The 16839-nt window shown below is 48.2% G+C and overlaps 2 protein-coding genes across 7 annotated transcripts in view; one reads left to right on the top strand and one right to left on the bottom strand.

Moving 5' to 3' along the window:
- The window catches only part of phlpp2 (PH domain and leucine rich repeat protein phosphatase 2), a 33226-nt gene extending 19281 nt beyond the window's left edge, over window positions 1–13945 (top strand). For both annotated transcript variants that reach the window (XM_077023775.1, XM_077023776.1), the window contains 13 exons: window positions 414–560; window positions 1151–1381; window positions 2290–2492; window positions 2614–2674; window positions 2771–2866; window positions 3037–3192; window positions 3924–4124; window positions 4523–4685; window positions 5354–5484; window positions 5713–5832; window positions 6564–6758; window positions 7122–7353; window positions 7598–13945. In XM_077023775.1, coding sequence (XP_076879890.1) covers window positions 414–560; window positions 1151–1381; window positions 2290–2492; window positions 2614–2674; window positions 2771–2866; window positions 3037–3192; window positions 3924–4124; window positions 4523–4685; window positions 5354–5484; window positions 5713–5832; window positions 6564–6758; window positions 7122–7353; window positions 7598–8848 — 3187 coding nt within the window. In that variant the 3' untranslated portion in view covers window positions 8849–13945. The remainder of the gene's footprint in view (window positions 1–413; window positions 561–1150; window positions 1382–2289; window positions 2493–2613; window positions 2675–2770; window positions 2867–3036; window positions 3193–3923; window positions 4125–4522; window positions 4686–5353; window positions 5485–5712; window positions 5833–6563; window positions 6759–7121; window positions 7354–7597) is intronic.
- Window positions 13946–14171: 226 nt separating this feature from the next.
- marveld3 (MARVEL domain containing 3) lies at window positions 14172–16433 on the bottom strand. Of its 5 annotated transcripts, XM_077023772.1 has the most exons (5): window positions 16123–16251; window positions 15736–15856; window positions 15485–15650; window positions 15327–15403; window positions 14172–15209 (listed from the first exon to the last, which is right to left on the bottom strand). In XM_077023772.1, exons 3-5 carry the CDS (start codon window positions 15637–15639, stop codon window positions 14602–14604), a joined length of 840 nt encoding a protein of 279 aa, XP_076879887.1. In that variant the 5' UTR covers window positions 15640–15650; window positions 15736–15856; window positions 16123–16251; the 3' UTR covers window positions 14172–14601. The 5 variants fall into 5 exon arrangements, with proteins under 5 accessions (XP_076879887.1, XP_076879889.1, XP_076879888.1 ...); XM_077023774.1 differs by lacking the exons at window positions 15736–15856; window positions 16123–16251 and adding an exon at window positions 16260–16433 and having other exon boundaries at window positions 15485–15670; XM_077023773.1 differs by lacking the exon at window positions 15736–15856 and having other exon boundaries at window positions 16123–16253.
- Window positions 16434–16839: the final 406 nt, after the last annotated feature.

Here is a 16839-nt window from a genome sequence, read left to right as displayed (position 1 = left end):
GAGGTGAGGCCATACATGGGTGAATGTGTGTACATGTGTGTGGCTGCTAGTGTTTGGGGTGTGGCGGTGCTGTGTGTGTATATGTGTGCACATATGTGTGTACTCGGCCGTGGCATTCAGGACACCACAACCTTCTCCCTCTTTGCAGCAGGCGTGTTAGAACTGCCCAGACAGCAGTGGGAGGCAGTGAACTGTGCTTCTAGAAGCAGCACAGGTGTGCGGCTTTGCACAGCCTTATGGGAGAGGAGTAGTGGAACGGGGTTATTACAAGGGCAGTTCTCTACAGTTCTGCCCCAGACAGTGCCTGTTAATGATTGTGTTATATAGCTTATAGCTGTTGGGACACATTCACTAATGAGAAAGACATGTCTGTCTGTCTGTGCCTGTATGCATCTGCGTGCATTTGTTTACAGATTCGCCCAGCTGAAGAGCTTGAATCTGTCTCACAACCGCCTGGGTGTGTTCCCCGAGGCGGTGTGTGAGGTCCAGACCCTGGCCGAGCTCAACGTCTCCTGTAACGGTCTGAGCTTCATCCCACCCTGTGTGGGAAACCTCTCAAGGTGAGTTCGGTCCAGACTGAGTCCAGGTGACTCCGCCTATCAACCTCGCTTTCCACACAGACCTCAGACTCTCACGTATTCACCCACAGAGCAAACTGAGTTTCAAACGTATTCACGATAAGGTGCTATACAGGCCAGCCACAGGTTGATAAAGGTACACAGAACGTGGTAAACGTGTAGCATTGATAAGGCCGCACCCACATTTTTCATGTGAAATTTCAGCATATTATAATGAGAGTGGTTATATTTTTGAATAGTTATTAGCATCTGCATAATCATATGCAGGAGATAATTAGCATAAACAGTTCTCCGGTGAGAGTGTTTGTTTCCCAGGCACACATGCGCCTTATCAGACAAAAGAGCCTTTGCATTTTCTATTTCTAATCGTACCAGTGAATTGGGTTAAGCTGATCTGTGCTCAGATTAAATCTGGCTTAGAGAACAGACCAGTTTGACTGTTTTCACCCTGGCTCAAATCAGGAGGGTGCTTTGCACAAAGAGAAGTTCTGGAATTTGCTCCATGAGCTCCCTGGGTGTGTCTCCGCGCAACACTCCCCATGTTAAAGCTGCCGTCTCTCCCTGCTGCCCAGTTTGCAGACGCTCTCTCTGGATGGGAATCACCTGAGCACCCTGCCCGAGGAGCTGGGAGGCCTGGTGCAGCTCAGCAGCCTGGGTCTCTCCTTCAACAGCTTCTCCCACATCCCCAGTGTCCTGGAGAGGCTCGTGGCCATGGACAGGCTGGCCATGGCCGGCAACCGGGTGGAGGTCCTGGATCTGGCCAGCCTGCTACGCGCCCTCCATGTCAGGAGTGTTGATTTACGGTGAGGGGCAGGAGAGGGTCAGCTCACCTCTCTCTTTGTCCTTTCACGCTTCCCCTCTATCTCCATTCTCTTTCTCTCTCTTTCTCTCACTTAATACTCTTCTTGGGTACTTCATGCAAGATCAATACACAAAGGTAACGTGACGTGATCGGACGTCTGTACACGGGGGTTGATGTTCCAGGTCTGTCTGTTCACACACGTCGCTCTCATCTGAGGGGCCGTTTTCAAATAAAATTGCCCTCATCTCAACCTGGTGGATTGTTTTACATGGAGAGCAGTTAATCCCTGCCCTCGAACCTCATATGTTTCACTGTACATTAAAGCTGCTTGCTCAAACTGCCGCGTTCGGCTTCTCAGCTGAGCTCCACTTTGAAGGAAGCGTTATTTCCCATGCGGGGGTGGGATTTATGAGGGGCTTGCATGCACCTGTAGAAGATCAGAACATCTCCAGGCCATCTCATAAAGGGGCTTGCAGCAGCAGGGGACGGGGGGAAGGAGACCAGAGAGATGATTTATAAAGCTGGCAGTTTGACGTTGTTGTTGTTCAAGGGATCGCTCCTCCAGGTCTGGACAGATTTGTGTTCCTCTCTGAAGGAATCTTCACAAACACCAGATGCAAACGGAGGAGCGGGTTAGGGGTTAGGGCTTAGGGCTTAGGGGTTAGGGCTTAGGGCCTAGGGGTTAGGGCTTAGGGCTTAGGGCTTAGGGCTTAGGGCCTAGGGGTTAGGGGTAACCCTCACTCTCTCCCCTCATCCCTCACCTGCTCTTATCCTCTGTCAGTGTGCCTTAATTTCCTGCCGTACTGCCGTGGCCACGCCTTGTTCCCCTCCGCCCCATTCTGCCCACCTCCGCCCCGTTCCGCCCCGCGGGGTCTCATGCTGTCCCCCCCCCTCCGTGTCCCACCGCAGGCTCAATGGACTGCGTTGTGTGAAGAGTGAGACTCTGGAGCCCATGAAGCAGCTCACGCAGCTGGACCTGCGGGACAACCGTCTGGACATGCTGGACCTGAGCTCCGCCTGCAACCTGGAGACGCTGCACTGCCAGCGCAACCAGCTGGGGGCGCTCACGCTCAGTGGCTTCGCCCTGCGCACCCTCCACGCGGGCAGCAACCGTGAGCACAACCCCCCCCCCGACCCAAACCGCATCCGGCGGGATCGCACGCCGATGTCATGCTCTTCTGTGGCTGATGGTGACGTGAGGAGGCCATGTGTTTTTTTTTTTTGTTTTTCCAGGTCTCGCCACGGTGAGCGTCTATCCGGTTCCCCATCAGCTCACACACATGGACCTGTCATGGTGAGTTTACAGTCCCACTTCTGAAGCTGAGCTGTGATGCTGGTCTTGGCACGTTTACAACAATGGGCCTGAGTGGCTTTACTGGTGATTTGATAGGAATCTCCTGGAATACCTGCCAGACTGGGTGTGTGACTGCAGGAAGCTGGAAGTTCTTGACGTCTCACACAATCAACTGCAGGAGCTGCCGGCCAGGTCAGCCCACGTCTGCCCGCGTGTGTTTGTTGTGAGGCCCTAGTGCACGCCTCGTTACCTCCTGCCGTTCACCTGCCCCCTCTCCTTCTCTCACACCTCTCTCTGGACTCACTCTCATGTCTCTCCCTGTCTCTCTCTCTCCTCTGCTCTGTCTCTCTGTCTCACTGCAGACTGCTCAGTGGTCTGAGTCTGCAGAAGCTCCTTGCAGGCAGTAATCAGCTGCAGAAGCTCCCCGACCTGCTCGACCACATCCCTCTGGAGACCCTGGACCTGCAGCACAACAAACTTGGCGAGCTCCCGGACAACTTCTTCTACAAGGCCTTAAAGTAGGTCACGCCCTTCTCCTCCCGAACACCCTTCCTCCTTCTACTCCCTCTCTCTCTCTCTCTCTCTCTCTCTCTCCTTTCTCTTTTGCTCACTCTTTCTCTGCATTTCTCCTACTGAATGTCTTTTTTTGCCCTTTTCCTCTTTATCTTTTCATCTCTCCTTCTCTCTCTCTTTCTGAGGCTAATCACAAGAACATGCACCCAGCCACCTTGACCTCTGCGCTGGACCTCTGTCTGATCTGTACAGATAGAGCCCATGCTGCAGATGTACCTCACAAGATTAAGGACGCACGCTATAAAGATCTGGAGATCTTTAGTGTGCTTCCAGTCTGCTGGTGTCCCATGGGGCTGTGTGAAGCCAGCAGGGGTGTGGTGTTGAACTCTAAGCCAGCTGAGCCTCTCTGCTCCTTCCTGTTGTTTAAATCACCGGTCAGCCTTCAAGGAAGCTAATCGCTAATAATGACGTCAAGCAGCACTGGGTTTTTTAAAGCGTCGCGTTGCTTTAGTGTAAAGATTGTTTTGCCAAGTGTTTTCAGATAGCCTCTTTTATGTTAGCCTAACGATTATCTGTCTTGTCTGTTCTATACTGTTACGCTTGATGAGAAACATTGCCTCAAAACTACTTTTGCAAGGAAGACTACATTACTTTTGTTAAGACATATTAGATATTAAGGTATTAATTTAATGTGTGTTGTAGCTTTTGAGTGTTTCTCTGTGTTTCCTTTTCCCAGTTTAAAATACCTGAATGTGTCAGCTAATGCACTGGAGACAATCCCCCCGAGTAGCCAATCAGAAGAGAGCCTTAGCACCCTCCAGGAGCTGTACCTCACAGAAAACAACCTGAATGAGAACTGCGCCGCCCTGCTGGTTGGACACCAGAACCTGCGGGTTTTGCACATGGCCTATAACCAGTTGCTATCCTTCCCTGCGAGGTATGACCGAGCCCTGAGTCTGGTGGCTTCGTGGAAGTGTTGTTTTATTTGTTTATGCTTTGCTTTAACCTTCTCCATTCTCATTTGAATGTATCTGATACAGTGTCTGTCTGCTGTATTTCCTTGTAAGTGATATCTCTTACTTTGCCAATAAGAAGACAGTTCTGTTTCTGAGAAATCTTTTAAAAAATATTATTTGAAATATTTGTGTACAGACTGCTGGATTTAAAACTGTTTGGGAGTTCCAGTTTGGGCGTGATGGTGTATGATGATGACGGTGCAGTAGTTACAGACCAGTAGTCTGTACAAGTGTAGATGCAGTGAAAGCTCATAACTGGTGTTGGGAGCTCTGGTTTCCAGCAGGGCTCAGTATGTGTGTGCTGTGTGGGTGTTCCCAGTAAGCTGAGTAAGCTGGAGATGCTGGAGGAATTGAATGTGAGTGGGAACGAGCTGAAGACCGTCCCCTCCACCGTGTCCAGCTGCAAGAGACTGCACACCCTCATCGCACACTCCAACCACATCAGCGTCTTCCCCGAGGTGCTCAACCTGCCTGAGATCAAGGTCAGTGTGTGTTCCACGCGGGGTCATGGCACACGAGACCACGCGTGTCAACACCGTTCAGGGACATGCACATGTGGTCAAAGGCACCTACGTCATATTCTGGACACTTACGAGCCACTTATGAGCTGTTCATGTGTCGTCATGCACACTTTGGCCAAGCAGTTGGCAGGCCCTCCTGAGTAGTTCGTTTCTGACCTCTTGCTGTGATTGGATGAATATGTTTCCATGGCACACACCAATAAACCCAACAGTGACACTGACGTGTAAGAGCCCCAGTTAATGGCCGTGATCATAAACCATCGTGTGATCTGAAACAGCACGCACATAAAACGTGTGTAGTGCATGGAATGTGTATCTAATGAACAAAAGTGTTTGATGGGTTTATGGACACAGGAGAATCTGTGGCTAATCTGTGGCTAATAACCCTCACACTGAAGGAGAAACCCTCACACCAGAAGATAAGTCTCATTTTTTTGTGCTGTGCTTTGTGTGTGTTCTGTGTGTGGTGTGTCTGTTTTGTGTGTGTTTTGTGTGTTGTGTCTGCTTTGTGCTGTGCTTTGTGTTTGATGTGTCTGTTTTGTGCTGTGCTTTGTGTGTGTTGTGTGTGTTTTGTGTGTGTTGTGTGCGTGGTGTGTCTGTTTTTTGTGTGTTGTGTGTTGCACTGGCAGGTGGTGGATGTGAGCTGTAATGAGCTGATGGAGATTGTGGTGCCAGATTCGGTGCCTGCTACACTGCAGGAGCTCGACTTGACCGGCAACAGCAACCTCATACTGGAGCACAAGACTCTCAACGTGTTCAGGTGAGGCCCCGCCCTCCACGCACCTCCGCACAGGCCTGGAGCTCGGCTCCGCCCTCCACGCACCTCAGTATAGCACATGTGGTAAAGTATATGGGTGAAGTGATTGGTCGATGGCATTGTAGTTTTGAAGGACACCTTAAAACTAAGCTGTCTGTAGATTTTAAATCTTCAAGAGGTCTCTTCCCTCTCTCCTCTCTTCATCTCTCTCTCCTGCTCACATTCTCATAGTCACATATCTGTTCTGAGGCTGGACCAGAAGCCCGTGGTGACACAGACTGCAGGAGAGACGCAGGGCATGTCCGTTCCATGGGATCATGGCTACGCAGAGCTGAGCGGTCACAGGAACAAGTGGGCTGAACCTTTATTTCCTCCCATTGTACCGCAGCCTTTATATATGACCAGGTGAACGCCCAGGTGAACGCCCAGGTGAACTTCCAGGTGAACACCCAGGTAATCGCCCAGATGAACGCCCAGGTGAACGCCCAGGTGAACACCCAGGTAATCGCCCAGGTGAACACCCAGGTAATCGCCCAGGTGAACACCCAGGTGATCCCCCAGGTGGACACCCAGGTGATCGCCCAGGTGAACGCCCAGGTGAACGCCCAGGTGATCGCCCAGGTGAACGCCCAGGTGATCGCCCAGGTAATCGCCCAGGTGAACGCCCAGGTGAACTCTCAACATTCAGACATTCAGAGCGGGATGTGGTGGAAGCTGTGACTATGCCATAACCGTTCACACCTCGTCACAGGGGTACTGGGATCACAGCACATCACAGTGTCTGTCCCGGGCCCAGTAGCCCAGCTCTGGCTCTGCAGTCATGAAGCATTTCTCCCCAGAACCTCCACTCCCTCTCTGTTCATTATTTTCCACATGCGCACAGGCTGGGTGAAACTCTGAATATACATGAGTTTAGAGGGAGGGGCTTAGAACTGAGGGGAGGAGCTGGACTTCTTAGTATGCAATTTGCCAGAAAACTTGATAACCAGTTGAAGCAACTTTTAAGTAAGCCCCTGGGGATTGTGGGAGACGTAGTTGAGCAGTCCTGCCCTGAGTGGAGGCTTCACCCTTGCTGTGGGCAGGTTGTGCGTGTCCGTGCTGGCCGTGGATCGTTTCGGGGACAGTGTGGAGGCGGCGTACGGGATCTTCGATGGCGACCGCAACGAGGAGGTGCCGCGTCTGCTGCAGTGCACCATGGGAGATGTGCTAGCGGAGGAGGTCCAGCACAGCAGTGTTGACAGTGTGTACATGTGCAACACTTTCCTCACCTCGCACAGGTGTGTGTGTGTCTCTCTCTCGCATACACACACGCTCACATACACACATGTATACACACATGAATACACACTTCTATACACACAATAATAATAATAATCTTTATTTGTATAGCACCTTTCATACATACATGCAACTCAAAGTGCTTTACTGTATAAATAAAAAGAAACATTAAAAGGAGATAAGACAAAAAGACAAAAAGAAAATGTTAAAAGAAATTAAAGATAAAAATATTAAAATAACATAAAAAGTAAAAAAGTAAAGTAAATAAGATAAAGATCTTTCATTTCGTTATTAACTTTCTTTTGTTCTTAATGGTGAATATTCCTTCACTGGTGAATTTCCTTCTTCTGTCACTCTAACAGGAAGTTGGGTGTGGTGGGGCAGAAGCTGGGGGCATCTGCCCTGCTCTGCTACATCCACCACGAGCCCTCCGAGGTGGGCAGCTACTTCAGCCTGACCGTGGCCAACGTGGGCACGTGCCAGGCGCTGCTGTGCCGCCAAGGCCGGCCTCTCGCCCTCTCCAGGGTCTTCAGCCTGGAACACAACCTGGAGGAGATGGAGAGGGTTAAAGCGGCCAAGGCCATCATCACCGAGGTAATGGACACTTTCACCGTGCTGGTTGGCGTGGGGACAGAGGTCAGGCCACGTTACCCAGCCCTCGTGGTTAATGGTTATTCACGTGTCTCAGACTGTGCTCACGAGTAATTGTTTCACATAATAGCTACTGGTTAATAGCTTCACGAGAAGGTGTCTCATTGACTTTTATTCTATTTTTTTTATCAAATCTCCTTTGACAAGTGTCTGTTGATTCAAATGTCCTTTGACCCTCATGGTGTAGGATAACAAGGTGAGTGGGGTCACCTGCTGCACACGTCTGCTGGGCTGCTCCTACCTGTCGCCGTGTGTGTTGCCCAAGCCCTGGGTGCGCACCGAGCCCCTCTGTGCCCAGGACGAGTTCCTGATCCTGGGGAACAGGGCGCTATTCCAGCGCCTGTCCCACCAGGAGGCGGTGAAGACCGTGCTGGCTGTCCGCGACCCCCGTGCTGCGGCCAAAAAGCTGTGCAGCCTGGCCCAGAGCTACGGGTGCCGGGACAACGTCGGGGCGGTGGTGGTGGCCCTGCACATCGGGGAGGACAGCTGCACGTGCGAGCCTCCTCTCCCCACCACCGAGGTCCGCGGGCCCCCGCCGCCGACGGCCACGCCCACCTGCGCGCCATCCGTGGAACCGGCCACGCCCACCTCCAGCAACGGCGTCGCCTCGGAGTTCCACGGCGAGACGTCCGCCTCAGAGGTGGGCAGCGAGGCGGGGTCCACGGCCTCCGACGAGCACCCGCCCGCGGGCCCCAACCCCCGGCCCGAGCGCCGCTGTAGCCTCCACCCCGTGGCAGCGCTCTGTGGGGCGGGCTCCCTGCTGCCCGGGTCCAACCCCGTGCTGTTCCAGCGTCAGCCGTCCTCCACCGTCTTCTCCAGCAACCAATCGGACAACGGCCTGGACAGCGACGACGAGGCGCCACTAGAGGGCGTCATATCCAACGGTAGCAGGCTGGAGGTGGAGGTGGACATCCACTGCTGTGCGTTCCAGCTGCGCTCCGGACCCCCGCCCAGCCCTAAGGAGCTGGACCTTCGGCACGACCCCCGGGGCTCCGACTACTGCTCCGGTGGCAGGATCCGCCGACAGGCCAGCGTGGTCGTCTCGGCCACCAACGGGTGCCTGCTGGCCGTCTGCGGGAGGGAGATCACCGACCTGAAGAAATCACCCTCCACCTCCAGCCTCTTCGGGAAGAAACTCTCCAACGGCTCCGTGGTGGCCCCCGAGGACAGCCACAACATCATCGAGGTGGCTCTGGAGGCTCCAAAGAAGAAGTCTGGATACTTCGCCGCTCCCACACAGCAGGACCCCGAGGATCAGTTAGTGGTGCCTCCCAGCCTGGAGCAGGACGTCCGCGAACAGCTGAAGGGCCAAAGTCCTGTTGTTCCAGGACCTCCACCTTCCTCGATGCCTCCCACAAACCCGCCCGCCTGGGACCACGTGCACCCTGGCCTCCACCCCGCCACCTTCCCACAGGAGGTGTACGACACTGCCCTGTAGAGGGCGCTACAGCGCGGCCCTGTCTGAGCATCTCCGTGACCTAGTGCCATGCCGTGCAGATGATTCAGTTTTTCGGTCAGCTCCGTCATTGTGTGCAGTCCCGTATGTGCCCCCCTGGTAACAGCCTGCCAGCGTGGACAGCTGTCATGAGTCTCAGGAGGAGCAGACGGGGGATTGGAGGAGTGTTCACGTTTCAGGACCAATGAAATGAGGTCTTGGAAAAAAAAAATCTTGCCGTCCCAGAGCAAAAGCCACAGTGTGAGCCAGAATACCTCATAAACAATCCGCCAACACTCTCTTTGCCCTTTACATCTGACGTCGCAGCCTTGCGCTGGCTTCTGACGTCTCCCGTGCTTCTTGGAAGCGAGATTCTGGGGTGAGCAAACGGTACGAAAAGTGCCTCCTGCAGGTGCTGGTGTCTCCAGGGGCCGTCGCTGGTCTGCTCGGCTTTCGTTGCAAACACCAACTCTTTCGTGGTGACCTAAACACTCGTTGGCATATACCTCTATGGAGAAAAGCCCTTCTCTGCTATATGTGAGAAGGAAGTCACTGAAAGAGCCTGTTGACAACGACTTTTTCCTACTGGTCTCCTCACTGGATCGTGTGTAAGCCCAAAAAGGACGTAGTTGTGGAAGAGTGGTCCGGAAAAGCACACAGCACAGCGCCATGACACCGCGACGGTGTGGGCTGGGCTCTAAGCAGCGTGGGGAATAGTGTTGGTAAGCGTGGCGACGACCTCGACGTGTCAAATCATCGGTACGTCTGGTTGACGTGTAGCGCCGTCGCCGCTTGATGACTGAAGCTGTTTGGCTGGGAACTTCGTTAAGCGTCGCTGACACTAAAACGCGTTCTTGAGTTGTTGTGAGTGTTTGAGGCGTTCCAGAAGAGGTGGAAAAAGCAGCCATAACTAAAGCATTGGTGTCATAAATACTGTACATAAGGTCACACTGGAAAGCTGACAGAGAGACTGGGAGACTTTTCTTCTCCTTTATCTGAAAGAGTAAACTGAACAAATACCCTAGTGTTTATGAAATGTGACGGGGTGGTATTGAGAAACACCTGAGATATTCATTTCGTGTATTGTACAGAGTGTGTTTGTGTGTAGGTGACACCCAAGTCTTACTTTAGCCATGAAATGTATGATTGTTCTCAAGGAACTACACTGTCTCTTGTTTTTGTTTTTTTGTGGTGAGAAAGAGATGTGAGTGGATTCAGAGAATGCCTTTCACAACGTGATCTAGACAGCAATCTTTATGAATACACAATGTCTATGTCTATTATCTTGAGTTATGCCATAGACACAATTACCAGGTTCGAGGATTTCTTGAAAGATACCGAGATGATGCTGGATTGAGGCGCCACCTGGTGGTTATCACTATGAATAGCAGCACTATTGACGGTGATTGGGTCTGTACTCACTGATTTTGAGGAAGTTAACCAAACATGGTATGGTTCTTTATCTAGCTGACACTACTGCACTTCATTTTATAATGGAAAGAAAAGGCAGTATTGAAGTTTAAGGCCAGTTAAATACAGTAATAATAAGGGCCATGTAACCTAGACTGTTGTAGAGGACAAGAACACCTGACCTAGACTGTTGAAGATCTTATCCAATCCTCTCTATCTATACTTGGCATTGTGTGATTTGAGCGTATTTGTTGTAGTGGTAAATACAGTGTAACTAATATGTCTGAGTTTGAAGAAGACATGCTACTTGTTTCCATTGAACTAGGAGTTTCGGCCCTGGGACCCCCACCTGTGTGTCAGAAACCATTGTCTTGTTCTAGATGGAATTCCTATTAACTGTTTAAGTTTATTAATACTTTGAGTCAGAAAGACAGCAAATGGGGAACTGATCAGTTCTGATTATTGATACTGAGTATTTATTCTTGATATAAACTGTCTTAAAATGCCACAGACAAAGGCAGTGTGTCCTTTGGGTGTGGTGTCCTTGGGCTGCGTTGAGATAAACATAGGGGGGTTGCTGGATTGGGATTTGGGTGGAGACACATGATCGCTATGTAACCCCCCCCCCCCCCCCCCCCCCCCCCCCCCCCCCCCCCCCCAGGGCCTGTCTGCACTTTGTCCAAGTATTATGTATTTGCCATTGCATTTTGTTAGCCACTGAGTGCCCTCTCTGCCAACACACACAGCCCCTTCATGCCTGTGATTGTCAAAAAAAAAAAAAGAAAAAAGAAGATCCAGATTGTGATGATCTCAGAAATGGAAAAAAAAAAAGTCTTAGTCATTTTTGCCTAAAGCGACTTGCATTGGCTTAGCGTGGCTTTTTACTACATGTACCTGCAGACTACACTCTGCTGCTCTGGTGCCAAAGCAGGTCCGTTTAAAGGGTTGTGGAGGGTGTACTGGACTGTTGGAGCGTTGCCTTGTATGCTTGGAATGTGGTGGGTCATGTGTCGTGACCATGGCAACCCGCCAGGCCTAGCAGCCCCTCGGCCCTGCCGTAGCCTTAAACAGGGCTGCTAGTGGCTAGCTCTGCCCTCTTCACCACGACCTCTTCTTTCCTCTCTGTTTTAACCTCTCCACAGTATCGCCTGTGGTACTTTGAGAGTTTCTTCTTAATTGTGTTTTGCATTTGAAGAGCCTTATGGTTTCGTTTTAATTCGAAAGTATTTTTCGTGACCAAATATTCACTAAAGCTCATTTCCTTCCTAGACTAAGTATTATAGAATATTATGAAGTATTAAAAGAGGATTGTGGAGTACTGTATGCTTCAGGTTGAAAGCACGCCAGATAAGACTATGACCTTACCATGCTCTTAAATTCACTTGTGAAGGATCTTACATTACAAAAGCACTTTGTACATAGTTCAAGGATTATGAACAAATATATTAATATATTTGTGAAACATATTGCAGTTTATTAGCTATTTGTTGAACTGCGCATGAGCTCATAGCCTTTGAGTTGTGATTGCGTTGACCCTACGTGGGCAAACATTCAGTCTTCTCTAAGAGAAAGAGCTTAATGGAGATGTTTGGTGTGGTCCACCAGTGACCGGCTCTAAGCGGTCCTGTGGCGGGCGAGGTGCGGAGTGGAGATGTGTTTGTTTCCAGCTAAAGTGTTTATGACGCTTAGGCACAGGAACTGTGATAACAGGCTTTTGTCGACATGCTGTGTTTGTTAGATAAAGACGCCTTCTCTGACTTGGCCATAGAATCACAAGTTCACAGCTATAGGCACACTTTTGGCCATAGAATCACAAGTTCACAGCTATAGGCACACTTTTGGCCATAGAATCACAAGTTCACAGCTATAGGCACACTTTGGCTATTCAATGGTAAATTTGGCACAAAATAACCGTTACCTGAAAATACTCTTCTTCTACATCCCGAGTGACACATATACACACAAAATGGCATTATATCACTGATAGAATTATAACTACTAGTGAGCATTACGGCATGACATTACACTGTATGTGTCATCCTCAAACATGATATATGCAAAGTACTGAAGAATCATCTGTACATATGTCTGACTCAGCTTGTGTGACCTACAAATCCTCCCTGCACTGTGTGTGTGTGTGTGTGTGTGTGTGTGTGTGTGTGTGTGTGTGTGTGTGTGTGTGTGTGTATATCCCTCTGCTTCTGGCCTGTGCTGCTTCTGTGCTGTTGTCTGGTCTCACCTACCGTTGTGCAGATCCAGATCTGTACTGGGTCTGGCATTAGGAGCTTTGGTTTGCCAAGCCAGAACCAGTGTGGGATTTCTGAGCGGTTCTGGTTCTTCAATCACTCCTGTTGTGTGCTCTTCCAGCTGAAACATGAGCTGGGACTGTTTCCGAGTTTCTGGGACAGGGGGCGGGGCAAACCTAGCCCAGGCTTATTTGCATAATGTATGTTTATCAGTCAGAGTTCACATTGTTATTGGTCTTTACAAAAATAGTTCTATAGCAAAATGGAAATGATTGGTAAGTGAGTGACACAGTGAGGAATGCTGGTGTATATTAATGCGGTGTGTGCAAAAAGTTAAAGAATATACAGGCGTTCATCACGAGTGACGTAGAAGTGACCGTTAAATGCACAGGTTGAGTGTTGGTCTACTATGCATTCAGAACACTGTTGCTATGTGGGCGTTATAGGTAAAGTCAACATGCAGTGGCTGTGTGCTTACACTGACGAAAGTCTGTCACAATTTAAAACTTTCATTTAATCTGTTGGTTAAAGATGTTTCATTAACTTGGTGAACCCATTGTCATAAATTGTATTCGATGTTATTTTCTTTTGTTTGTCTTATTATCTTATTTTCATGCCTTTAAGTAATCCTGCTGCCTCGAAGTCCTGATGATCAAACAGACTGAAAGCTGCCTGGACAATTATGTTAATTTCTTTTTGGTTACATTTTTGGAATGTGATGTTTTATCAGTAATTTCTTTCACTGTTTTCCAATCACAGCTTTTTCTGCACAGACAGGTTTGGAACATGTTCCGGTTTGTGTGATGTGACCAAAGTTTGAGCTCACTATCATTTCTACACATTTTTTTTCTAGAGACGCTTGAATATTTTCTCTCAATGCCAAGAAGCTGAGGTCTATTTTTGTACTTCATTGGTTCATGCAAATTTGTAGGTCCGTCGGTACAGAATCTAGAATATAAAGTTCTATGGCATACCACCACATCAAAATCTTTTGTTCAAGGAACTAGTTATTAATGTATTTAATGTCAAAAGCATGCCCTATATAAATGATTACATATAATAAAAATATATTAACATGTGATTACTTTGTATAAAACAACATTTATGTTTATAAGGCGTTGTTTTAAATATCCAAAGCATAATGTATATATTTTTGTTTTGGTTTTTTTATTTTACTTTTTTTTAGCATGCAGAAATCTGCTGAATATTTTATGTTAGATATTTAATGTAATTAGTTTCAAGAGGAAATACGTTGTTTATTGATTTACGAAACGGATTAAATGAGAGCACTTTTGCCGTTTGTCAGCTAGACTGGTAGTCATTTGGATTTTGAGGGTGGGTAATTATTTCTTGTTTGATTTTGAAATGCTGCTAGTTTTAAACAGAAAAGCTGTATTTTTAATTAACTTTTCAGCCAAGTAGCAATAAAAGTTTATACTGTGAAGTGTGTTTAATCTTCTTTTTTAGAAGTCAGAGGAGCACGTGACCACCTCATGAATATGATTTTCTACAAAGCTTTGGGTCAATAAAGGAATCATATACTTTAAAAAATACTGTTAAAAATAATGGGGTCCTTTCTTAATCCTTTGAGAAAATGAACAAAACACAGCAAGAATAGAAATTAGCGTTAGTTGACCATTAATGTACAATCAATTACATGTTTATTATTTTTTACTTATAAACTGATCAATAGACAATATTCATAGCCAGATCCTTATGTGGATCGAGCTCCTTTGTCCTGGGTAGGTATCACATAAGAAAAGTGGCTTCACTGTGAGTTGCCACTAATGGGATCTGATCTGAGTGACCAAGTATATGTTTAATCTATATATCACCAAGATAAATGTGTTTAGACTGGATTGGCATTTTATATGGCCATCATTGTTTCATAAGTTGCTGTATGGTGAAACTAAATGATGCACTGAAAAATATACATAAAGTTATTTATTAAAAGTACAAAAAAGATATGTGCATTTAGAAATTCAGTGCATGAAGTCTAATATTACAGTTCATAGATGATCATAGAACTTCTACAAGGTGTCTGAAAATACAATGTCAGGAAAAGATTTAGAATGGCAACGTGTTGCCTGTCAGAACTCTTCACAGGTTCTCGTCCGCCTGCCTGGGCTGCTTTCGCTTTCGGACCGTTCGGAACGCTTTCACGGCCAACACCGCACTGCAGCAGAACAAAACTGCACCGAGCACCCCAAAGAGGCCGCCGGCCACGTCCGTCCCACTCAGGCCACACTCGTAGCCCTTCAAGCCTTTAGTGTTGTACATCGCTGCTCTGTCTTTACAGATTTGGTTGTTATATATGTCCAGGAGTTTAATGAAGTAGAAGGCCACGGCGGGGATGTATCCGAGGCCGATGAGAGCGTCCAGCACGGCCTCGACGGGCAGGAGGAGGGGGTAGCGGAAGGGCAGGCGGAACACCCCCAGGGCCAGCACCGCCAGGGCGTAGGCCATCAGCGCCCCTCCGGCCGCCATGGTGAAGATGTACGGGGGGATCTTGAGCTGGTAGAAACGGTCGTCCAGCTCCTGGACCTGCGCCGCCTCCTGGGCCGTGAAGGCCTGTGCCCCTCCGTAGTAGTAATAGTACAGCCCCCCCATGTTGGCGATGTCCCGATACCGACCCGTGTTGCTGTACGGAACTCCCGCACAGATGATGAGCAGAAGGTTCAAGAAGACCTCCAGCCCCTGGCATATCCCTGCACGGTTTTAACGTGGGGACAAATACTTGATAAATACATTGTAGAAATGACAACTTAAAGAATAATTAATCCATGAATATCAGACAGAATATGAGAAATTACATATTTAATTACCTCTGGAAGTAGTAATGTATCTTAGGTTGTAAAGAGCCTCGCCATTTGTGTTCTTAGAGGTGTATGTGTCGGTATACCTATATAAATAAAGACAAGAAAGTGGTAAGGAGTGATCGGAAAGGCGGGGTGTTTTGTAAAGGTAAGATGTGTGTTCTTACACGTCCTGCCGCTGGTGGAGAGAGGAGTCCTCGTAATCTCCTGGTTTGGGGTGTGTGTGTGTTCTGCTGGGTTTCTCTCTGTGCGCCCCTCCTCGACCTTCTGCATTATTCCTACCACCGTTTTGATGTCTCGTCTGATGGTGCTCGGCGGGCATCGCAGCTAAAACTGAAACACTTCAATAAATTCTACAATTGTACACCAAACACAAAACACTGTGTAATTGTTGGAACTGCAAATATACTTCACAGACCTATATGATGATTATTCGTTTATTTGTTTAATCGATGACCCATCAGTCTCAACTTTCATCATTAAATCTCCGTTCAGTAGGCTATATGAACCCGGAACCACCGAACATATTCTCCAGTAGCCTATATGGTACCGTGGTTCAAGATTTAACATTAGAAATTCTACTAGCATTAAATCTACAGCCAGCACATACCGATTACAACCATGAACGTTTATGTGATCGCTGTCAAGCCCAAAATGTTAAATTACATGTTACAAAAATACAGTTGATAAATGTTGGAGCCGATACTGCTCGGAGCCACGTCCTAATCTACGCCTAGAGACGAACACGAACTTGCTTTAAATGACCTGCAGCGACTCCCGTGTATAAACGGGCTGCGCGTCTCACCTCGACGTCAACGCAAAACTTCATCGAGTAATCGCACTTTTACCACCGAATAAACCCATAATAAACCAGGTTCGCGGCCGCGACTAAAGCCCAATTCGCGATTCGCGCTGCATAAATCGGCTATAGTCGATACCTACATTTGGCTGAACTTCTTTGACGCTTCTTTGTGTTTGTAGTGTACGCTCCTCCTCTTCACCTGTTCAAACTGCCCTGTGCTGCCTTTCCTCATTCTTATATTTGTCAGTTTAACCCATAATTACTGGCGGAGTATGAAGCAGAATTTAAGGGATACCTGATAGGCGGCATAATTTAACCATCGGTCATGTGAGAAACTAGTCTAATAAACAAATCTTAGTCCCGCAGTAGTTAAAACCATTAACTACTTAAACCTATTATCGTCGCTTTGATTTAGTTTATTCATGAACTTCACTGTAAACATGTTTAGGCTGCCCAGATACCTACCAACCTGTAACTGTAACTATAGGTGAGCACAGCAGCACATAAATGCAGTATATTGTATAAAATTGATATTTTTCTCTTAATACTGGCATAAAAACAAATTTCACTACACACACACTGATCTTCTAATAACCCTTTATAAACTTCGCTAAGAGGCGACGTTGCCTCTCGCATCTGTTGGATTGTCACCGCCGCTCTGAACGTGCGCGCGCACCCCCACTCGCCTAGGACGGGAGCGCGCCACCCCCCCCCCCCCCC

This window comes from Brachyhypopomus gauderio, chromosome 12 (assembly GCF_052324685.1).
Source record: "Brachyhypopomus gauderio isolate BG-103 chromosome 12, BGAUD_0.2, whole genome shotgun sequence".
NCBI classification, from domain to species: Eukaryota; Metazoa; Chordata; class Actinopteri; order Gymnotiformes; family Hypopomidae; genus Brachyhypopomus; species Brachyhypopomus gauderio.
The sequence above is the reverse complement of the archived record's forward strand: the minus strand, read 5'-3'. Positions and strand labels throughout refer to the sequence as shown.

Bases quoted from the DNA above. Each gene is read 5' to 3' on its own strand.
- marveld3 (XM_077023774.1), bottom strand. From the start codon at position 15,639: ATGCCCGCCGAGCACCATCAGACGAGACATCAAAACGGTGGTAGGAAT. The intron at 15,404-15,484 runs GTAAGAACACAC...TTATTTATATAG, and splicing joins CTCCACCAGCGGCAGGACGT to GTATACCGACACATACACCT. The intron at 15,210-15,326 runs GTAATTAAATAT...AAAACCGTGCAG, and splicing joins ATACATTACTACTTCCAGAG to GGATATGCCAGGGGCTGGAG.